This window comes from Esox lucius, chromosome 17 (genome assembly GCF_011004845.1).
Source record: "Esox lucius isolate fEsoLuc1 chromosome 17, fEsoLuc1.pri, whole genome shotgun sequence".
In the NCBI taxonomy this organism is placed as follows: Eukaryota; Metazoa; Chordata; class Actinopteri; order Esociformes; family Esocidae; genus Esox; species Esox lucius.
Window position 1 is genome coordinate 27,390,221 of NC_047585.1, and position 25,462 is coordinate 27,415,682.

Sequence of the window (25,462 nt, forward strand, 5' to 3'; positions counted from 1 at the left end):
TAGCTTTGGCAGTGTAAAGTTCATCTTTCAGTCTTGCAAACATGGTCTCACTTCTTATGAATTGAATGAAGCCATACATGAATGTTGTGAAAGCAAACCTTTTAAAAATCATACTAATACATAAAAACCTTAGACAGTTTAACACAATGCTTAACGTGTCTAAATATACTAAATATTAGAACTTCTTTTAATAAACAGGTTTTTAATATGTGGTAGTATGTCCCAATACTGGCATACTAGCTTACTACTAAACAGTACATACTTCACCATCACCAGGAAAGTACTTACTTGCAGTATGCAGTACATGGTATGTGACTTACGAAAGTGGCTAGTAAACAGGTACAGACCAATGTCACTACATCAGTTGTTGCGTCAATAACAATAATATTCCAAAATGACAGGTCACAACACTATACCACTCTATTTCAGTATTATTGTACAGTACAATATCTTCATGCTCTTGAGTGACATTATTTTTGTATTAATCTTTAATACAATTATATTAGGGTGAAAGAAAACTGGCCAAGCCATGATAATATGTTTACTTGCTTTTTATGTCATCAACAAATGGCACATATAAAACAAGTTTAAGAGATATAGATAGATATAATTTCAAATTATTGGGCGATTATGTAATGTTAGATTGAGAAAACCTCTAGTTTTTTGTGCAAGTAGTTGATTTTGTTTCATGTATTTTGTTTTGAGAGTCATAGTTCATTTAGCTATACAAATGTGACATTTTGGCAATCCATTCAGTCTACACGTTAATTGTTTTCAAAAACTAAATTCTGATCGGACAAATGTGCTCACACAATCAAGAAAAACTGTAACTGTGTGTGTGAGATTCAGTGATTTACTTGGGCACCATTCTCTCTCCATTCATGCTGTCTGTGTGCAGCTACATGGCTATAACTACCAGCAGATGGTACATCCTCTGTCCATTAACCAGCAGGTTAACATGAGGCTGTACCTCCCGTGGTCACCTTGGGCTCACCTCAAAATATGCAGTCTACCCCCGCCCTCACTGCTCTCAGTCTAATTCCATATCATCTACTCCCCCCTCTCCTTTCTCTCACTCTAATTCCATATCAACTACTCCCCCTCTCCTTTCCCTCACTCTCATTCCATATAATCTACTCCCCCCTCTCTCATTCTCTCACTCTAATTCCATATAATCTACTCCCCCTCTCCTTTCTCTCACTCTAATTCCATATCATCTGCTCCCCCCTCTCCTTTCTCTCACTCTAATTCCATATCAACTACTCCCCCTCTCCTTTCTCTCACTCTAATTCCATATAATCTACTCCCCCTCTCCTTTCCCTCACTCTCATTCCACATCATCTACTCCCCCCTCTCCTTTCTCTCACTCTAATTCCATATCATTTACTCCCCCCTCTCCTTTCTCTCACTCTCATTCCATATCATCTACTCCCCCTCTCCTATCTCTCACTCTTTTTCCATATCATCAACTCCCCCTCTCCTTTCCCTCACTCTCATTCCATATAATCTACTCCCCCCTCTCCTTTCTCTCACTCTAATTCCATATCATCTACTCCCCCCTCTCCTTTCCCTCACTCTCATTCCATATAATCTACTCCCCCCTCTCCTTTCTCTCACTCTAATTCCATATCATCTACTCCCCCCTCTCCTTTCCCTCACTCTCATTCCATATAATCTACTCCCCCCTCTCCTTTCTCTCACTCTAATTCCATATCATCTACTCCCCCCTCTCCTTTCTCTCACTCTCATTCCATATCATCTACTCCCCCCTCTCCTTTCTCTCACTCTCATTCCATATCAACTACTCCCCTTCTCCTTTCTCTCATTCTAATTCCATATCATCTACTCCCCCCTCTCCTTTCCCTCACTCTCATTCCATATCATCTACTCCTCCCTCTCCTTTCTCTCACTCTAATTCCATATCATCTACTCCCCCCTCTCCTTTCTCTCACTCTCATTCCATATCAACTACTCCCCCCTCTCCTTTCTCTCACTCTCATTCCATATCATCTACTCCCCCACCTCTTTTCTCTCACTCTAATTCCATATCATCTACTCCCCCCTCTCCTTTCTCTCACTCTCATTCCATATCATCTACTCCCCCCTCTACCGTCTATGCTCCCCTCATTCTACTCCCTCTGTCCCAATGCTAATATCCTCTCAGTCTTTGTTTCTGCCTTCATCTTTTATTGCCTTCCTCCCCCAGTATCTCGGTCTGCTTCCTACCCATTTGACATTCCGTTCCATGTCTTTTCATCTCAAGTAGGTTCAATGGACTGTTGCCTCTTTAAAGAGTTTTCAGACATTTTAATTCTCTAAATAATGTTCCTAAGACTAAAGATTCAAATGAAACACAAGAGGGGAGTGACATGTAAGAGCGTTACCCAGTTCACAGGCCTTAACTTCTCAGGTTAAATATAGACCTCCTGATTGCTGTCCTAAACATGTTTTTTTTTCCTCAGTTGCTTTAACACTTTTGTCCAACCAGAAATAACTTTTTCAAAACAGTTAACACGCAGGGCAAAAGTGAAACGTTGTTGGCCACCATGACAAATGTAATTTTCTAAATTATGACAGAAAATCATCTACATGCATTAGGACTTACAGTGGGGCAAAAAAGTATTTAGTCAGCCACCAATTGTGCAAGTTCTCCCACTTAAAAAGATGAGAGAGGCCTGTAATTTTCATCATAGGTAAACTTCAACTATGAGAGACAAAATGAGAAAAGAAAATCCAGAAAATCACATTGTAGGATTTTTTTATGAATTTATTGGTATATTATGGTGGAAAATAAGTATTTGGTCAATAACAAATGTTAATCTCAAAATTTTGCTATATACCCTTTGTTGGCAATGACAGAGGTCAAACGTTTGCAGTAAGTCTTCACAAAGTTTTCACTCACTTTTGCTGGTATTTTGGCCCATTCCTCCATGCAGATCTCCTCTAGGGCTGTCGCTGGGCAACACAGACTTTCAGCTCCCTCCAAAGATTTTCTATGGGATTGAGATCTGGTGACCATATGACATTCTCCCAAACCTCTTCTGGACCATCCAAATGCTCTCTAGCAAACCTCAGACGGGCCTGGACATGTACTGGCTTAAGCAGGGGGACACGTCTGGCACTGCAGGATTTGAGTCCTTGGCGGCGTTGTGTGTTACTGATGGTAGCCTTTGTTACTTTGGTCCCAGCTCTCTGCAGGTCATTCACTAGGTCCCCCCTTGTGGTTCTGGGATTTTTGCTCACCATTCTTGTGATCATTTTGACTCCACGGGGTGAGATCTTACGTGGAGCCCCAGATCGAGGGAGATTATCAGTGGTCTTGTATGTCAACCATTTTCTTATAATTGCTCCCACATTTGATTTCTTCACACCAAGCTGCTTACCTATTGCAGATTCAGTCTGCCCAGCCTGGTGCAGGTCTACAATTTTGTTTTTGGTGTCCTTTTACAGCTCTTTGGTCTTGGCCATAGTGGAGTTTGGAGTGTGACTGTTTGAGGTTGTGGACAGGTGTCTTTTATACTGATAACAAGTTCAAACAGGTGCCATTAATACAGGTAACGAGTGGAGGACAGAGGAGCCTCTTAAAGAAGAGGTTACAGGTCTGTGAGAGACAGAAATCTTTTGAAGGTGAAGGTGACCAAAAGTTTGAAGGTGACCAAATACTTATTTTACAGAAGAATTTACCAATATATTCATTAAAAATCTTACAATGTGATTTTCTGGATTTTTTTTCCTAATTTTGTCTCTCATAGTTGCAGTGTACCTATGATGAAAATTACAGGCCTCTCTCATCTTTTTAAGTGGGAGAACTTGCACAATTGGTGGCTGACTAAATACTTTTTTGCCCCACTGTACTTTGTTATCTCATGAAAAGTTATTTCAATCAATCATTATAGAATGACCCAATAAATACCAACTACTATATATACTCTAACATGGTTGACCTTATATTATATGTTTGTCCCATTTGTATGTTTGTCCCATAATATAATAACAGTATGTACCATACAATGCAAGGGAACATATTGTATCATCACGGCAGGGGAAGTATTCTCTTACTGCCCATGAAGACCAATGCAGAAACAGATATTACACGTATACTGTACTCTATACAGTACAGTGATAATGGTAAAATATTGTCTGGTATAGCATTGTAACTTATTGTCATTCTTGAATATTCTTACTACTGATGATTGGTCTGGACCTACAGTCAGGGAAAAAAATATCTGATCCCCTGCTGATTTTGTACGTTTGCCCACTGACAAATAAATGATCAGTCTATAATTTTAATGGTAGGTTTATTTGAACAGTGACAGACAGAAAAACAACAACAAAAATCCAGAAAAATGCAAAAATGTTATAAATTGATTTGCATTTTAATAAGTGAAATAAGTATTCAACCCCTCTTCAAAACATGACTTAGTACTTGGTGGCAAAACCCGTGTTGGCAATCACAGAGGTCAGACGTCTCTTGTAGTTGGCCACCAGGTTTTCACACATGTCGGGAGGGATTTTGTCCCACTCCTCTTTGCAGATCTTCTCCAAGTCATTAAGGTTTCGAGGCTGACGTTTGGCAACTCGAACCTTCAGCTCCCTCCACAGATTTTCTATGGGATTAAGGTCTGGAGACTGGCTAGGCCACTCCAGGACCTCAATGTGCTTCTTCTTGAGCCACTCATTTTTTGCCTTGACCGTGTGTTTTGGGTCATTGTCATGCTGGAATACCCATCCACGACCCATTTTCAATGCCCTGGCTGAGGGTAGGAGGTTCTCACCCAAGATTTGACAGTACATGGCTCTGTCCATCGTCCCTTTGATTCGGTTGTCCTGTCCCCTTACCAGAAACCCCCCCCCCCAAAGCATAATGTTTCCACCTCCATGTTTGACGGTGGGGATGGTGTTCTTGGGGTCATAGGCAGCATTCATCTTCCTCCAAAGACGGCGAGTTGAGTTGATGCCAAAGAGCTCGATTTTGGTCTCATCTGACCACAACATTGTTTCTTCCATTTGCGAATAATCGCACCAACTGTTGTGACCTTCTCACCAAGCTGCTTGGCGATGGTCTTGAAGCCCATTCCAGACTTCTGCAGGTCTAGAATCTTGTCCCTGACAGGTCTTGGACAGGTCTTTGGTCTTGGCCATGGTGGAGAGTTCAGAATCTGATTGATTGATTGCTTCTGTGGACAAACTGAGATTAGGAGCACTCCCTTTAAGAGTGTGCTTCTAATCTCTGCTCATTACCTGTATAAAAGACACATGGGAGCCAGAAATCTTTCTGATTGAGAGGGGATCAAATACTTAGTTCACTCATTAAAATGCAAATATTTTTGACATTCATTTTTCTGTTTTTTTTTGTTGTTATTCTGTTGCTCACTGTTCAAATAAACCTATTATTAAAATGATAGACTGATAATTTCTTTGTCAATGGGCAAACGTACAAAATAAGCAAAATCACTGTACTGCCCAGTCTCACTAATAATGGAGATCAACTAGACCCGAGGTTCATTTAAAGAATATCAGCAAAAACACAGATGTATATATTGTCCGTCTTTTCTCAACCAGTTAATACAGTACGTTCTGGAGTCTTGTGGCTTCATCTTTTACAGTGCCTCACTTTCTCTTTTTCAGCGTTAATTTGACCTCTACTGAATCTGTTTGGAACAGAATGTGTCAGTATTGTTCTGCTACTACCTTCTGTTACAGGAGTCTGTCTCCATCAGCAACCGTGTCTGTCTCTGTGGAGTGGGTCAATTATGGAGGTGATCACTCACTGAAATACCAACCCGTCATCATCATCATCATCATCACAAAGCCCTCTTTAGTGCAACATTAGATCTCATCAGAGACGATTTGTCACGTGTGTGTGTGTGCGTGCTTGTACGAATTAGTTTGCGTGTGTGACAGCTTAAATGTGTGTTGTCCTCTACATGTGTAGTGTACTCAGTGTGTGTGTGTGTGTGTGTGTGCATGTGTGTATGCGTGTGCGTGTGCATGTGTGCGTGTGTCTGAGCGTGCGTGCCGCTGGTTTCTAAAAGGCATTTGCGATTGCTGTAGACGTAGGGTGTTGCATGGATGGAATCTAAATAATGCATACTGATATCAACATTTCATTCATTAATAAAGAGCTTCTTATAAATAGCTGCTGAGACGTCTGATGGGGCTGGAAGAGGCACTGTAGTTGTGATCACCGCAACTATGGCAAAGCCATCCATGATGACTGCTACGCACACACACATACACACACACACACGCACTCAGATGTCAATTTAAATACCATTAGTCTCAACAGCATACACACTGATTGCGGACAGTTGAGATCTATTTTTAAAATGCTTCTATATTGCATTTGAACTCCCTTTAACACACATTCATCCCACACAAGGAGCACTGAGGCAGCATTTCAACCAGTCCACTGAGGTGCAGAGCATCTATCATTAAAGCTACTGAAGACTGACGTGAACAGTGTGTCCTCCTTCGCTCTCTCTCTCTCTGTTCTATTGAGCTCACCTCCAAAGGAAGAGAAATGTATTATGTCAATGTGGGGATATCACAGAACTAATAGATCATTATGTCAATGTGGGGATATCACAGAACTAATAGATCATTATGTCAATGTGGGGATATCACAGAACTAATAGGTCATTATGTCAATAAGGTGATATCATTGGTGTTATTGCGTGCCTATTAGGAATTAACTTTTGATGGGTCCAGAGTTATAGTTTCGCACTGTAAGAGAGACAATGGGAAAACAGCCAATTCTGCATTAAAACATCAGTGCAGCCATTTGAATGCAAAATAGTGTGTGTGTGTGTGTATGTGTCTGTGTGTGTGATTCTCATATCTCCCATTCCCCCACTGAAGAAGCCTCGGAATTCAATGATTCGAAATCCAAATCGATGTTGACTGCTTGTATGTGTGTGTTGGTATTTGCCTGCATGCTTGTGCACTTGTGCTCATGGATGTGTGTGCGTGTGTGCGCATCTGAGTGTCCTGCGTCAGTTGCTATAGCTGCCTTTGGCAAGGGGGTAAGATAAGCTGCAGTAAATACGATTTCATGCCCAGTCTTTCACAGTGGCAGTGTGCTACGCATCTTTCCCCTGCAAGAAAAAAATCAGCACTCTGTTTCTGTAAAGGACACAACCTACAGAACATTTACACCGCGTCTACAGCACAGTGTTTCTGTAAAGGACACAACCTACAGAACATTTACACCGCGTCTACAGCACAGTGTTTCTGTAAAGGACACAACCTACAGAACATTTACACCGCGTCTACAGCACAGTGTTTCTGTAAAGGACACAACCTACAGAACATTTACACCACGTCTATAGCACTGTGTTTCTGTAAAGGACACAACCTACAGAACATTTACACCACGTCTACAGCACTGTGTTTCTGTAAAGGACACAACCTACAGAACATTTAAACCACGTCTACAGCACTGTGTTTCTGTTAAGGACACAACCTACAGAACATTTACACCGCGTCTACAGCACTGTGTTTCTGTAAAGGACACAACCTACAGAACATTTAAACCACGTCTACAGCACTGTGTTTCTGTTAAGGACACAACCTACAGAACATTTACACCGCGTCTACAGCACTGTGTTTCTGTAAAGGACACAACCTACAGAACATTTACACCGCGTCTACAGCACAGTGTTTCTGTAAAGGACACAACCTACGGAACATTTACACCACGTCTACAGCACTGTGTTTCTGTAAACGACACAACCTACAGAGCATTTACATTGCGTCTACAGCACAGTGTTTCTGTAAAGGACACAACCTACGGAACATTTACACCACGTCTACAGCACTGTGTTTCTGTAAACGACACAACCTACAGAGCATTTACATTGCGTCTACAGCACAGTGTTTCTGTAAAGGACACAACATACAGAACATTTACACCACGTCTACAGCACTGTGTTTCTGTAAAGGAGACAACCTTCAGAACATTTACACTGCGTCTACAGCACTGTGTTTCTGTAAAGGACACAACCTACAGAACATTTACACCGCATCTACAGCACTGTTTCTCTAAAGGACACAACCTACAGAACATTTACACCGCATCTACAGCACAGTGTTTCTGCAAAGGACACAACCTACAGAACATTTACACCGCGTCTACAGCACTGTTTCTCTAAAGGACACAACCTACAGAACATTTACACCGCGTCTACAGCACAGTGTTTCTGCAAAGGACACAACCTACAGAACATTTACACCGCGTCTACAGCACTGTTTCTGTAAAGGACACAACCTACAGAACATTTACACCGCGTCTACAGCACAGTGTTTCTGTAAAGGACACAACCTACGGAACATTTACACCACGTCTACAGCACTGTGTTTCTGTAAACGACACAACCTACAGAGCATTTACATTGCGTCTACAGCACAGTGTTTCTGTAAAGGACACAACCTACGGAACATTTACACCACGTCTACAGCACTGTGTTTCTGTAAACGACACAACCTACAGAGCATTTACATTGCGTCTACAGCACAGTGTTTCTGTAAAGGACACAACATACAGAACATTTACACCACGTCTACAGCACTGTGTTTCTGTAAAGGAGACAACCTTCAGAACATTTACACTGCGTCTACAGCACTGTGTTTCTGTAAAGGACACAACCTACAGAACATTTACACCGCATCTACAGCACTGTTTCTCTAAAGGACACAACCTACAGAACATTTACACCGCGTCTACAGCACAGTGTTTCTGCAAAGGACACAACCTACAGAACATTTACACCGCGTCTACAGCACTGTTTCTGTAAAGGACACAACCTACAGAACATTTACATCGCGTCTACAGCACAGTGTTTCTGTAAAGGACACAACCTACAGAACATTTACACCACGTCTACATCGGTGGATGAAAGTTCTGAATATGCATGTGATGATGTGACAAACAACTGCATATAAAAGACTGTCCTGGGAACCATTTTAGGCTCCAGAGCAACTGAGGGCTGAATAACAGTCCATCTCTTACTAATGTGGTGTGCAATTGATTGCCCCGATAGTAATTGTAATCATCTCTCTCCTGAATGGCTGTCAGCGCACAATAAGTCACCTTGACACTTCACAATGGCCAGGACAAATCCAGCAGATCCAGTGGATAAGCGATCTGCGTTCAGTCCATATTGTGTCATGCAACCTTCCCTCCTGCGCTCCCTGTTCTCCAGAATTATGTTAAACAGCCTTTTGTCAGGAGCTGGTGGTTAATCCAGTACAGTGTTTAGCGAGTTAGCTAGCTCATCTCACAGTCCTGGTGACATGCAGATGTGGGCAGGCTGGCAGCGTAATGTGCTCAGCTTAGTGCTAAAGTAATCCACTTAATTTGAGTGCGAGTGCGTGCGTGTGTGTCGTGTTGGTCTCTATGGTTTATGGAGCCTGGCAGCCTTGCTTCTTCCCAGGTTTTCATTTGGGGAGATTGTAGACAACACACAGTCGCCCCCCGGTTCCCCTTGAACAGGATGAGGCAGAGACAGAGGCAGAGATAGAGACAGACAGGGAATACTGAGAGGATCCACCACATCACTGACATTGACATTACCTCTGTGATCATTAGGTTTGAATTGGGTAAATTAATTGCCAATTTCAGCAGCCTTAGTCACAGCTGTGTACGTTCTTGGGTGTGGGGGGTTGGGGAGAAATGTGTGTATGTGTGTGAGTGCGTGCTTGCGTGTATGTGTGTCTGTGTAGGTGTGTAAGTGTGTATCATTTGCTTTTCCTAGACTGTGGAAGAAGACTGGGAATGAATGAATTTTGGACAGTGTCAAGGTAAAATTAAATAAGTCTACATTTCCATTAACTAAAATTATGAAGGCAGCACTCCAATTATATATTATTTGTATCTTAATTACATAAATGAAAAATGATGAAATATATTTATATATACTACCATTCAAAGGTTTGGAGTCACTTGGATATGTCCTTGTTTTTGAAGGAAAAGCATTAAAATAACATCAAATTAGAAATACCGTGTAGACATTGTTAATGTTGTAAATGGCTATTGTAGCTGGAAACAACTGTTTTTCAATGGAATCATCTGTCCTTTGTTCCAATGGCATGTTGTGTTTGCTAATTCAAGTCATTAATTTTAAAAGGCTAACTGATCATTAGAAAATCCTTTTGCAATTATGTTAGCTCCACTGAAAACTGTTGTGCTGATTAAAGAAGCAATAAACCTGGCCTTCTTTAGACTAGCTCAGTGTCGTCAGCATCAGCGTTTGTGTGTTTGATTGCAGGCTCAAAATAACCAGAAACAAAGAACTTTCTTCTGAAACTCATCAGTCTATTCTTGTTCTGAGAAATGAAGGCTATTCGATGCGAGAAATTACCAAGAAACTGAAAATCTCATACAACGATGTATACTACTCCCTTCACAGAACAGCGCAAACTGTCTCCAACCAGAATAGAAAGAGGAGTGGGGGCTCCCGGTGCACAACTGTGCAAGAGGACAAATACATTAGAGTGTCTAGTTTGAGAAACAGACGCCTCACAGGTCCTCAACTGGCAGCTTCATTCAATAGTACCCGCAAAACACCAGTGTCAATGACAACAGTGAAGAGGCGACTCCAGTATGCTGGACTTCTAGGCAGAGTTGCAAAGAAAAAGCCATCTGTCAAGTATGTTGGAGGCAATGTGATGGTCTGGGGGTGCTTTGGTGGTGATACAGTCAGAGATTTGTACAGGGTAAAAGGGATCTTGAAGAAGGAAGACTATCACTCCGTTTTGCAACACCATGCCATTTGCTGTGGACGGCACTTGATAGGAGAAAATGTCCTCCTACAACAGGACAAGCACAGGTCCAAACTATACAGGAACTATTTAGGGAAGAAGCAGTCAGCTGATATTCTGCTTATAATGGGGTGGCCAGCACAGTCATCGGATCTCAACCCTATTGAGCTATTGTGGGAGGAGCTTGACGTAAGAAACTTGTGGGAGGTGCTTCAGGAAGCATGGGGCAAAATCTCTACAGATTACCTCAACAAATTAACTGACAACTAGGATGCCAAAGGTCTGTAGGGCTGTAATTGCTGCAAATGGAGGATTTTTTGATGAAAGCAAAGTATGAAGGACAATAATTATTTCAATTAAAAACCATTATTTCAAACCTTGTCAATGACTATCCTTCCTAATAATTTTCTATATTTCCTATATAAACTAATAAAAAAAAAATCATGGTAAGCAAGGACATTTCTAAGTGACCCCAAACTTTTCAACGGTAGTGTATAATATACACACTGGCCCTCATACATGAAACCTTCTCAGAAAAGATCTCAGATATGAACGTTGGGAGAGATGTACGATAATCTCTAAGTGTGATTCACGAAACTGTCGCACCTGGTCGAAATGACCGTAGATGTAATCGCAGATTGATACATCGGATAAAGACGTGTACGCGAGAACGCGATGCACCTGTCCATTTACACATGACACACCCGTAATGTATGTGGTGTGGCGATCAGCAACCTATGAATTGACAGATTTAAACATAAATTACAGCCTGAAACGGCTGTAATTCTCCATGACGAAATCAGCGCAGGAACACTTGTGCGTCTCAGCCCAGAGCACGCTCTGCCATCATTAGGGTAACTGCCCGACCCAGAACCACCGGTTTATTTATCCTCTCACTAGTCATTTTAAGATCTGTTAGCTAATCAATATGCCAGCCACCGAAATTATAATGAACATTTACAATCTCCAAGTATGTCGATACTGCCTGAGTGACTTAGGCAAAGGAAGTTTATATGTCTTGCAAGTTAATTTACATACACAAAGGCATTTCAAACCTAATAAACGCATGAACAACAGAAATAAGAGAAATAAATAATATAGTAATAGCCTACGGTAGTGATACAATTGTGGTACGTTTGTGTGTGTTCTATTCCTTGTCATCTTATTTTATACTATTATTATAATTAGAATTGTGGTTATTTTTACTGAGGCTGTTTTTTGGCGCAGTGTTCGTGATAATGATGGTCTTATTGCGAATCAAGCATCATCTTGTTTTTTTACGTTGGTTTACATGGTCTCCGACCAGACCTGAGTTTGATCGTAAGGATACAAGAAAGATTATATTGATGAATACCAGCACTGTCGGTGAAATGATTGTACAATCATTTTAAGATAGAATTTGATCTTACGCACCTTAAACGAATTAGGGCCACTGTTAAAAAGAATTAAGTGAAAACTTAAATCACACATCAGGTCTCAATGAACGGAGTATTTTAAAGATCAAAATCTTTACGGTACATTGTGTAATTCGTTGAGAACAAAATTACATAACAATGGTTAATGGAAACCATAATCACCAACCAAATCAAAATGAACAATTGAAATCACTGGCAGTTCCAACTTGCATGAATTTCATCATGGCAACTCATAATGTGACTCAGTAGTGTGTATTGCCCCCACATGCCTGTATGCACTCCTGATAATGTCTGGGCATGCTCCTGATGAGACAATTCATGGATCTCCTCCCAGACTTGGATCTGGGCATCAGTGAGCTCCTGGATAGTCTGTGGCGCTACTTGGCAGCGTCGGATGCACCCATACATAATGAATCAGAGGTTCTCAATTGGATTCAGGTCTGGGGAACATGAGGGCCAGTCAAGGGTATCAATGCCTTTGTCATCCAGGAACTGCCTACACACTCTGGCCACATGAGGCCGGGCATTGTCCTGCACCAGGAGGGACCCAGGGCCCACTGCACCAGTGTAAGGTCTGATGATGGGTCTGAGGATTTAATCCCGGTACCTAACAGCACTCAGGGTACCGTTGTGAAGACCCTCCAAGGATATGTCTACCCAGACCATCACTGAACCACTGCCAAACCTGTCATGCTGGATCTTGTTGTAGGCATCATAACGTTCACCGTCTCCAGACTCCTCCATGTCTGTCACATGTGCTCAGTGTGAACCTGTTCTCATCTGTGAAGATAACGGGCTGCCAATGGCGGACCTGCCAATTCTGGTGTTCTCTGGCAAACACCAATCAAGCTGCATGGTGCTGGGTTGTGAGCACTAAAGGACATCGGGCCCTCATGCCACCTTCATGAAATCCGTTTCTAACAGTTTGGTCAGAAACATGCACACCAGTAGCCAGCTGGAGGTCATTTTGTAGGGCTCTGACAGTGCTCCTCCTGTTCCTCTGCACACAAAGGAGCAGATACCGGTTCAGCTCCAGCTGGTCCAGGTCCAGCAGGGTTGATGCCCTTCTACGGCCCTGTCCAGCTCTCCTCGTTTAATGGCTACTGGTATCTCCTCCTTGCTCTTGAGACTTTACTGGGATACACAGCAAACCTTCTTGCAATGGCACATATGGATGTGCCATCCTGGAGGAGCTGGACTACCTGTGCAACCTGAATGGGCTGCAGGTATCGCCTCATGCTACCAGTAGTGACAAGGACAGTAATATAATGCAAAACTAGAGAAAACAGCCAGGAAGGATGAGGAGAGAGCAATTGTGTGTCAGGAAGGATAAGGAGTCAAGAACGACAAGGAGAGCCAATGTGTTTCAGGAATTGTATGAATTCAGGAACGATAACGAGAGCCAATGTGTGTGGCCACCACCTGCAAAACCATTCTTTTTGGGGGTTGTTACTGTTGCCTCTCCAGTGCACCTGTTGTCACTTTAATTTGCACCAAAACAGGTGACATTGATTCACAATCGCTTCTGCTTCCTAACTGGACTGATTGATACCCATGAAGTTTAACTGACTTGGGTTTATACTGTGATGATTACGTGTTCCCTTAATTATTTTGAGCAGTTTATTAATACATGTATTGAGAGCGGGCTTTAAGCCTTGCAACGAAGACCTGCTCTACCTCACACTCCAGGACTGAGAGCTGCCCACTTTCACATGACAGATAAAGGTCAAATTAGACTTTGTCTCGCTGGGTAAAATGTATTTTCATAACATTTCAATAAGCACCATTAAATTGCTACTGTACCATCAGAATGACTGGTGGTTTGCTTCCATCCCAATGACTGTTGGTTAAATGAGGGTGTTTTGGATGGGAATGGAAATGTTGACTTTGGTTCCAACTGTTGTGAGATTTTATCCCTGCAGAGGCAAAATTAGATGTTTGTTTTAGGTCTTTCCCATATCTTACCTTAACCTTGCAGGATAAATACTGTACCCAACTTTAACTTTAATACCTAACCTTTACCTAAACCATAACGCTTCTTCTAACTTGTTACCCCTTCTATCCCTGTGCAGCCATAATAATCTTCTGTGTATCATTCATTTGTTCACTTCACCCATAGACGTTTATCTTCCCCCGGACAGATGAGTTAAAGGAGTTCAATAGTGGCCGTTAATACCCTTTAATCTGTCCATCAAATCACTTCTCTTGTTACAGTTCAACCACATCGCAGACTGTCACTGTGTTCATCCTACTAGAATGATGTTTTGTGGTGTCAACAAATCAATCCACATGTCAACCTAAATCAAATATTTTTCTTTTTTACTTACTCAGTTATCTCTCTAATCCTGTACAACTTTTTTTTCCCCTCCATCTTTTCCTGTCTCCTCCACCTCACTTATAACCCCTGTACAATCCAATAAGCTATTACGCTACCATTGATCTTCTCCTCAGCCAAACATTTGCATTTGGAGGAGAAAGGCGATAAGGAGATGGAATAGGGGAGTATCGATAGTACAGGGCTGTCTTAAAGCAGAGGAGAGTGGGATGAGAATTTATAGAGTTTGGCAGGGATTTAACACTTTAATGCCCCACAAACAGTGTCAGATCGATGCTGTCTCTCTCCATCGTTGCTGGAGGAACGAGAGTGTGAGTGTGTGTGTTCACTGATCTGATGCTATTGGTTATCACTAAATTAGACTTAGGTGGAGGTTGTGCTAAGAATGCATCTGTCCAGCCACTGTCTGCTTAGCTAAGAATGCATCTGTCCAGGCACTGTCTGCTTAGCTAAGACTGCATCTGTCCAGCCACTGTCTGCCTAGCTAAGAATGCATCTGTCCAGGCACTGTCTGCTTAGCTAAGACTGCATCTGTCCAGCCACTGTCTGCTTAGCTAAGACTGCATCTGTCCAGCCACTGTCTGCTTAGCTAAGAATGCATCTGTCCAGCCACTGCCTGCTTAGCTAAGAATGCATCTGTCCAGCCACTGTCTGCTTAGCTAAGACTACATCTGTCCAGCCACTGTCTGCTTAGCTAAGAATGCATCTGTCCAGCCACTGCCTGCTTAGCTAAGAATGCATCTGTCCAGCCACTGTCTGCTTAGCTAAGACTGCATCTGTCCAGCCACTGTCTGCTTAGCTAAGAATGCATCTGTCCAGCCACTGCCTGCTTAGCTAAGAATGCATCTGTCCAGCCACTGTCTGCTTAGCTAAGACTACATCTGTCCAGCCACTGTCTGCTTAGCTAAGAATGCATCTGTCCAGCCACTGCCTGCTTAGCTAAGAATGCATCTGTCCAGCCACTGTCTGCTTAGCTAAGACTACATCTGTCCAGCCACTGTCTGCTTAGCTAAGAATGCATCTGTCCAGCCACTGTCTGCTTAGCTAAGAATGCATCTGTCCTGCCACTGTCTGCTTAGCTAAGACTGCATCTGTCCAGCCACTGTCTGCTTAGCTAAGACTGCATCTGTCCAAGCACTGTCTGCTTAGCTAAGACTGCATCTGTCCAGTCACTGTCTGCTTAGCTAAGAATGCATCTGTCCAGCCACTGTCTGCTTAGCTAAGAATGCATCTGTCCAGCCACTGTCTGCTTAGCTAAGTCTACATGTGTCCAGGCACTGTCTGCTTAGCTAAGACTGCATCTGTCCAGGCACTGTCTGCTTAGCTAAGACTGCATCTGTCCAGCTACTGTCTGTTTAGCTAAGACTGCATCTGTCCAGCTACTGTCTGTTTAGCTAAGACTGCATCTGTCCAGCCACTGTCTGCTTAGCTAAGTCTACATCTGTCCAGGCACTGTCTGCTTAGCTAAGACTGCATCTGTCCAGCCACTGTCTGCTTAGCTAAGACTGCTAAATTTTATTAAATGATTTGAATTTTAATGAGTGAAATAAGTATTCAACCCCTCTCAATCAGAAAGATATCTGGCTCCCAGGTGTCTTTTATACAGGTAACAAGCTGAGATTAGGAGCACAAGGTAACAAGCTGAGATTAGAAGCACACTCTTAAAGGGAGTGCTCCTAAATCTCAGCTTGTTACCTGTATAAAAGACACCTGTCCACAGAAGCAATCGATCAAATTCTGGCCAAGACCAAAGAGCTGTCCAAGGATGTCAGGGACAATATTGTAGATCTACATAAGGCTGGAATTGGCTACAAGACCATCATCAAGCAGCTTGGTGCGAAGGTTTGCGATTATTCGCAAATGGAAAAAACACAAAAGAACTGTCAATCTCCCTTGGTCTGGGGCTCCATGTAAGATCTCACCTCGTGGAGTTGCAATGATCATGAGCACGGTGAGGAATCAGCCCAGAACTAACCAGGAGGATCTTGTCAATGATCTCAAAGCAGCTGGGACCATAGTCATCAAGAAAACAATTGGTAACACTCTACGTCGTGAATGAAATCCTGTACCACCCACAACATCCCCCTGCACAAGAAAGCACATGTACAGGCCCATCTGAAGTTTGCCAGTGAACATCTGAAGTGTTGTGGTCAGATGAGACTAAAATGTTGCTCTTTGGCATCAACTCAACTTGCCATGTTTGGAGGAGGAGGAATTCTGCCTATGACCCCAAGAACACAATCCCCACTGTCAAACTTGGAGGTGGAAACATTATGCTTTGGGGGTGATTTTCTGCTAGGTGGACAGGACAACTTCACCACATCAAAGGGACGATGTATGGGGGCCATGTACCATCAAATCTTGGGTGAGAACCTTCTTCCCTCAGCCAGGGCATTGAAAATGGGTCATGGATGTGTATTCCACCATGACAATGACACAAAACACATGGCCAAGGCAACAAAGGAGTGGCTCAAGAAGAAGCACATTAAGGTCCTGGAGTGGCCAAGCCAGTCTCCAGCCCTTAATCCCATAGAAATTCTGTGGAGGGAGCTGAAGGTTCGAGTTGCCATACGTCAGCCTTGAAACTTTAATGTAGTCATATGACTGTGTTGACAGTAGGTGTAGTCATAGATGATAGCATTGATGGTACGTGTGTAGTTATAGATGTCAGTGTTGATGGTATTTGTGTAGTCACAAATACTGGTGTTGAAAATAATTGTGTATTTACAGATGTTGGTTTTGACACCATCACCTCCTTCCTAAACTCTCCAGGCATCTTGTACAGAGACTTGGAGGCCACATCACGACGAGCAGATGAATACAGATGAGACTTGTTGCAGCTGAGCATCATCTCCGACAGCTGTGACAGACTCCCACTGTTTCTAACTCTAATACTGACAGCACAGTGAAGATCCACTTCAAGTCTCTCCAGTTCAAAGGAGCCTCATCTCTCTCTAACACTAAAATAGCAACTGCTCACAGTGTTTCAAATATGTGAACAGTTTTTCCAAACGTAGCTACCATTACAATGGCACCCGCAATAAAAGAAGAAAATGAAAGATAATCCTTGAAAATAAAATAAAAAACAGATCATACAAATTCTGTTCAGTTTGCGTTTTGGGACCTGCTTGTACGTTAAAGTGAGCTGAGTAGAGGAATAACATGGGAGGGAGGGAGAAGGAGAGAGTTAAAGAGAGGAGGGTTAAAAGATAGGTAAAGTGAAGTAAATAGAGATACAGGGAGAGAGGCAAGAAAAGGGTGAGGGGAGAGGGATAAAAAAGAGAGAGGGAAAGGAAGAGAGGGAGACAGGGTAGTAGAGAAAGGGAGTGAGGGAAAGAGGTAAAACAATGATCAGTAGAAAGAAGGGGAGAGATGGAGAGAGGGGTAGAGAGAGAAAATGAGTGAGAAAGACAGATGTAAAGAGAGTGAAGGAGATAGAGTGAGGCAAATGGGATAAATATATATATATATAAAGAGAGAGAATGGTAAAGAAAGTGAGGGAGGAATACGGAGGAGCCAGGCTGATATCTGCAGCGCTCCAGCTGTGAGGCTTAAGGAGCTTAGTCTCTCCGCCCGTCACAGTAGACTCCTCAAGTGCAAGCTTTCAACCCCGCTTAATGCTGGCGGAGGGAGCGATGGAGGAATGAAGACATCACAGGACATTAGAAGGGGGAAGGAAATAGATTATTCTGATGTTGAGCTCAGAGGGAATGGATGCTGCTGATTGGAGGTATATGTTGGTGTTGGGCTCAGAGGGAATGGATGATGCTGATTGGAGGTATATGTTGGTGTTGGGCTCAGAGGGAATGGATGATGCTGATTGGAGGTATATGTTGGTGTTGGGCTCAGGGGGAATGGATGATGCTGATTGGAGGTATATGTTGGTGTTGGGCTCAGAGGGAATGGATGCTGCTGATTGGAGGTATATGTTGGTGTTGGGCTCAGAGGGAATGGATGCTGCTGATTGGAGGTATATGTTGGTGTTGGGCTCAGAGGGAATGGATGATGCTGATTGGAGGTATATGTTGGTGTTGGGCTCAGAGGGAATGGATAATGCTGATTGGAGGTATATGTTGGTGTTGGGCTCAGGGGGAATGGATGATGCTGATTGGAGGTATATGTTGGTGTTGGGCTCAGAGGGAATGGATGATGCTGATTGGAGGTATATGTTGGTGTTGGGCTCAGAGGGAATGGATGCTGCTGATTGGAGGTATATGTTGGTGTTGGGCTCAGAGGGAATGGATGCTGCTGATTGGAGGTATATCTTGGTGTTGGGCTCAGAGGGAATGAATGATTAGAGAAATATTGACTGTCAGGTGAATAACTTTTTTTCGGATCTCTTTTTCAATCTGGCTTCTGAGACACTGTAAGTTACTGATTCAGGAGAACGGATTGAGCAGAGTCTTTCTGTCAGCAGTGTGGCAATGCATTCTATTAGATGTTATTGTGCAACAGCGAAGACCAGCCTTTCACACTACAAATCATCGCCCCAGTGCAAAACTATTGAACAACTGTGGATGATGGAGTACAGACCGAAAAACTGAACAACAATAGAAAAAGTCCACAGATTGTTTAAGTACATTCTGAATAATGTGTCTCTCCTCCCTGTGTCCCTCCCCAGGCAGTATGAACCGTCCGGGGGCGGTCCCTGCCTTCCTCAGGACCCCAACCATGATGCCACCCCCACTGGACATGAAGCACTTCCTGCAGTTCCCACTGGAAACAGCTCCATCACAACACAGCATGGGCCTCTTTCACAATTTCAACACCAACAGTTACTCAACAGTGAGTGAACACACCCGGTCAATCACACACAGGGTCAATCACACAAACAGGGTCACTCACACACAGGGTCACTCAGACACAGGGTCACTCACACACAGGGTAACTCACACACAGGGTCACTCAGACACAGGGTCACTCAGACACAGGGTCACTCACACACAGGGTAACTCACACACAGGGTCACTCACACACAGTGTCACTCACACACAGGGTCACTCACACACAGTGTCACTCACACACAGGGTCACTCACACACAGAGTCAATCACACACAGGGGTCACACTCACACACAGTGTCCCTCACACACAGGGTCACTCACACACAGGGAGGTATGCTCACTCACAAAGTCACTCACACACAGGGTCACTCACACACAGGGTCACTCACACACAGGGGGGTATGCTCACTCACAAGGTCACTCACACACAGGGTCACTCAAACACAGGGTCACTCACACACAGGGGAGCATGCTCACACACAGGGTCACTCATACACAGGGTCACTCACACACAGGGTCACTCACACACAGGGTCACTCACACACAGGGGAGCATGCTCACACACAGGGTCACTCAGACACAGGGTCATTTACACACAGGGGAGCATGCTCACACACAGGGTCACTCACACACAGGGGAGCATGCTCACACACAGGGTCACTCACACACAGGGTCACTCACACACAGGGTCACTCACACACAGGGGAGCATGCTCACACACAGGGTCACTCAGACACAGGGTCATTTACACACAGGGGGGTATGCTCACACACGGGGTCACTCACACAGGGTCACTCACATAAAGGTGGGCATGCTCACACACAGGGTCACTCACACACAGGGTCACTCACACACAGGGTCACTCACACACAGGGTCACTCACACAGGATCATCCCAAGCTCGGATTCCCAAGCACACACGAATAAAACATACACCATGTCAATTTGAACATGACCATGTTGTTGTGAATAGAATCTTTTGTTTGAACATGTTGTGGATATGACCGGATGGTTTTAACTCAAATCATTTTTTTTATTTTTTATTATGACACCGTTATAAACATAACTGTATTATTGGAAACATGGTGTACAGTAGAAAAACCACAGAAACATGTATAGGTATTGATCCAATTTTGGGCAATAACCATTATGCAACTGGATGCTCCGTGGAATGTTGGTGTTGCGACATCAGTGTTACAGTTTTACTTGATTGCTTAAATATTTTTATCCAAGCAAAATTCTTGTTTTCAAAACATTTAAATAAGCTGTTTCAAAACATTGAATGCATGACACAAAATGAACTACTTGCTTGGTCCATTCTTGCAAAATAAAAACTTAGGGGTGACATGAATATGGACTGATTACTCAAATGGGTGTTGCATCTTCTGTTTTAACTCTTTTGCATAAAAATGCTGCTATTGAGCTCAGTAGGTTAAATTGGAGATCAAACTGAGCACAGTGGAATTAAAAGTATCTAAGCTATCAAGAAAAACGGTAACTTGAATACTAAATCATGTAGTTTAGCTCCTATGTGCTGATTGAATCAAATCCGTCTAGTTTATCAACTGGGTGGTTTTAATCCTGAATACTTATTAGCTGAAAACTGTGGTATATGAGGGTCAAGGGTATGACAAAGCATTTCTTTGTACTGTTCTATATACTTGCGTTTGTTAACAGTTTATATAGAAATAAGGCACGTTATGAGTTTGTGGTATACAGTAATGGACACTTTACAGGGATTCTGTGCTGTGCTGTGCCTAAATCTCCTAACGGTGGCATATTGGCTATGTACCACACCCCCTCACGCCTTGTTGCCCTACTGCCACCAGTATGACAGAGGACAATGGGATGAGTGTGTCTGTCATTGAAAAGATTTATTCTCGAGGATGAACACACCTTAAGCATTCTGATGAAGTAGTGCGTTTTTTATAGAATCACCCTCAATAATAAGCTGACAAGTGTTTGCTGTCCCCATGGCAGAATGAAGCTCTGCATATTCACAAAATGCCCAGGCGTGCATTTTACTGCAATACAATGAGTTATGGCTAATCAATTTTATAAGAAGCTCAGCCAGCTTTCTCCATAGTCAGCGCGTTTAAACACAGCACCATCCAGTTAATTTCCAGATTGGGTTTCACGTGAAGGTCAGCAGCACAGTGACAAACATTGGTGGGCATGAACACACATACACGCATGCATGCACACACAAACATTTGTTTTTCTGTACTTGTGGGGACCAGAAAACCAGAAGTCTATTTCCTATCCCATAACTGTAACCTAACCCTAACAATAACCGAAATTCTAAATGTTATCTTAAACCTAACCTTTAAGCCCTTAATTGTTTTTGTAGTGGGAACTGGTAAAAATCTACTTGTTGGGGTGTTACTCTATGGATTTTACTATTTTTGTTAGACCTGGATGATACACACACAGACACACACACCATAAACTCCCTGATATACTCACAACAGATAGACTCCCACATGTACATATGCACGCATCAACACAAGCACACGCGCGCCATGTAACAAACACCTAATAATAATTACTCACAATCCAGTTATATGGTCCAACAAGTATAATTTATACTTTCACTCAACTCCCTCCATTTCACTTTAAATAGGGGCTCTATGAGTAATGTCACATTGCAGCATGTCTGTCTGAGCGGTGACCTACGACAGCGTATTAACAGTATAACCTCTAGGGGGTGCTAGTAACGAGGCTGTGAGCACACCAGCCAGTTAATATTAAACAGGGCAGACTGACAAAAATGTTTGATAACTGTATTAATATATCCATTGGTAATTGTCTACAGCGATTTGGAATAATATGTGATAAAAACTACAGTGTTTTATAATGTATGAGGGTGAGTTTGCCATTTGTCACATAATGAATGTAATTCTCATGAAGACCTGTCAATGTGGGTGTATAATGGCAGCGCCGTAAGGACACAGATTCATGGGGCTCAGTTAGCCTGACTGCTGTACTGAATCCTCCATTATTCATTTCTAAGACGTTAGGGTGCATCCTATACTACACCTCATACAGTATCATGCAAGGACACAGAGTAGAGACCAGGACCTCCCTGCCCACCCTGTATGATGTACTTCAGTGGTTCTCCAAGTTTTTGGAACCTGGCATTCCTTTTCTAAAATCATATTTACCAGGGACACACTCATAAACAGAAACCAATACAATTGAGATAAAGAATAGCAAACAAGTTTTCCTATAACTGTGTCCGGGCATTATAGAAAGAATACCTTTTTTAAGAAAATCTGTACTCAAGCTAATTTAAATTTTTACAAACAATTTAGTGAGATTGTCAAACAGATATTCTCACTTGCGGCATCTCTCGGACTAGCCAGTCGTGAGACCATGTTTTGATAACTGTTCACGAAGTAGACTAATTGCAGCTAGTCCCCCAAACTTTGGGGGTGAGCTGCAACTCACCTACTAATACAACTAACCTACCAACACATGACCCTAGCAGGACTTGCGCATGCGCAGAAGCTTCTGGATCTTTACTGCGAGATATAGTTATTCTGCAAAGATTAGCGTACAGACAGATCTGCAGGCAGCATCGTTGGCCATTGTTACACTGAGAGAGGGAGGAAGGGAGACGGGGGACAACGGGGGACAACGGGGGACAATGGGGGACAACGGGGGACAACGGGGGACAACGGGGGACAACGGGGGACAACGGGGCAGGGTTGGAGGAGAAGTAGGATGCGAGGTCCGAGTCACAAAATCGGATGACACGAGGCGAGAGCGAGAAAGAGAGAGGGCTATGAAGTTTGTTATGATGAGGGGAACAAAGAAACATCCAGAGTAAGGATGAGGAGTATAAATATAACCAGTAAATGTTTTAAACCACATGGGAAGGTAATTGTATCTTTCGCCTGAGTTTGAAGGCTGAAAGTGGAAATAGTCTCTCATTTTGCAGTATAAGTTCACAGCAACAGTCAGCGATTAAAAGTTGAGTAAAACCTCTGTCTCTTTGGCTGCGGAGTGGAGAAACACCCAGCCTGGGTTGTGGCTACCTAGAAAGTGGTCAGAACGCTCACATATCCTGTTTGGGGCCGTTTTGGTCAGGGAACTGCTTAAACATCAGCCAGCTGGGCTGGCTTGAGTCAGTTCCACATAGTCAACATAACAAAAGAGCTGCAAAGTATTAATACATCGTTTATTAGTCATAATGTCCAAAAGTGGAAGTCAGACTTTCGATTCTATTTCCCCATGAAAACAAATCAGCAGAATATAATCTATAATAAAAACTCTGCTTATGCTTTTAAAAGGCCTTGATAATGCAACTAGACTCTAATCTCATTAAGGTGACTAACCCCTATGGAGTCAGGACTTGACTTTCTTTGTACATTTAATCAGAGGAACGTGCTTTTGAATGTGTCTTCTTACACAAACAGCTGTTGAACCATTTAGGGCACAAATAAATGTATTCTCAGTCAGGCACACCAATGATCTGTTTGAAGATAGGCATGTCCTGTCGGTTTTCAATGCAATTACCGATACAACCATGGAAATTGGAACATTATCAGATAGGTTCGGAGAAGCCAATGCTCTATTACCTTTTGAAAATGCTTTGTAATATACAACTTTATATACAAAAAAGCTTGAAATGAGAATTGTATAATATTTTCTAGTATTTCTGTACCTCCATGAGTTTCAGCAAAGCAGCACTCATAATGGGTAGTCACTCAGTTGGTAGAGCATGGTGCTTGCAATGCTAGGGTTGTGGGTAAAATTCCCATGGGAAGCCAGTAAAACAGTTTGCACATTCACTACTGGCACTTAATGCCACTCTAGATAAAAGTGTCTGCTGAATGACTAATATGTAAATGTATCTCCTTTTTCACATTTGCTGGATTGGTTGCAGAAGACGACAGCCTCGCTAGATTTTTTGAATTCTTGTCAAAACCACAAATATTGGAAACACCTCTCTGGCATCTCTTTGAATGCCTCATATGTAAAGTTAGGTTGTACCTTATATAGTATTAGAAAACATGTTAATGTTAATAACTTTTCGAGCGTATCATTTAATCGCTCCTCATGTTGAATAGGCTGTTGCTCTGCTCAACACAGAAGCCCAAACAATGTGATTTAATTTATATAAAATTAGGTGTCTCTAATTGGGGCCCTATTAACCCACTGTCAAATAAAGGGTTTATACAGCACCCAAGATGAGCTCTGCCAGCTCATGGTTGTCATCACCAATGAGGTCTTTCTCTCTCTATCTTTCCTTCTTTATCAATCGATTTCCCTAACTCTCCTTTTCTCTTTCTGTCTCTTTTTCTCTCTTTCTCACACCCCAATAAATCCCATTACTGGATTTCCCAGGACAGGGGTCTTTCTCAAACTGTTTCAAAGTGATTTTTAAGTGATTCTAACCCAACCCTACATCTTCTATCGTGACACAACAACCTAATGTTCCTCCCCCCTTTCAGATGGACCCTGTACAGAAGGCAGTGCTGAACCACACCTTTGGCCCTCCCATGATGAAGACCAAACGACCCATCATCTCCTGCAACGTCTGTCAGATCCGCTTCAACTCAGAAGTAAGGCCCCATTCATTCATCTCAGTGTTCCATCCACCCCTTCATCCTTCCATCCAACCAACATTTAATTATTTCACATGTCCATCTCCTGTGGTTGGTCACATTCCATTTGAGAGTGGTGGCCCTGACAGGTGATATTCCACTGACTGTCTTCTGAAACATACATTCATATAGGCAGAAGCCCTGAGCTCTGAACACCTCATCATATGTGAATTAAACAGACCACTGCTCTGTTTGATGGCATTGATTGTTTCTCAAGGCTGGACTTTTTAGATGTTCTTTCCACCCCACCCCGCCCCTTCCCCACTCTACCTCCCTACATAGAGGGGAATGTTTTCATCACCAGTACAATTAAGGAAATATTGATTACATGCCATAGACTGCTTTTTCAAGTTCCCTATGACAGTCGATACCATTTCATGACATTTTACACAGAAATAAAGCAGTTTCATTGACAGTTGTGACGATAAGTGCAATTCATGATAAACTGGTAGATTTAAAGAATTTTGTTTATTAGTTTGCATTGGGTACGGGCAGCATCTCTCAGTCCTGGGCCCGGTTTCCCAAAGCACTAAGATTATCGTAAGTATCGTTAATTA

General features: G+C 42.7%; 1 protein-coding gene across 2 annotated transcripts in view; it reads left to right on the forward strand.

The window, feature by feature from the left end:
• LOC105017160 (zinc finger protein 385A) overlaps window positions 1-25,462 on the forward strand; it is a 77,259-nt gene that overhangs the window by 39,017 nt on the left and 12,780 nt on the right. For both annotated transcript variants that reach the window (XM_029113685.2, XM_029113684.2), the window contains exons 2-3: window positions 19,133-19,296; window positions 24,753-24,863. In XM_029113685.2, the coding sequence (XP_028969518.2) occupies window positions 19,138-19,296; window positions 24,753-24,863 (270 nt within the window). In that variant the 5' untranslated portion in view covers window positions 19,133-19,137. The remainder of the gene's footprint in view (window positions 1-19,132; window positions 19,297-24,752; window positions 24,864-25,462) is intronic.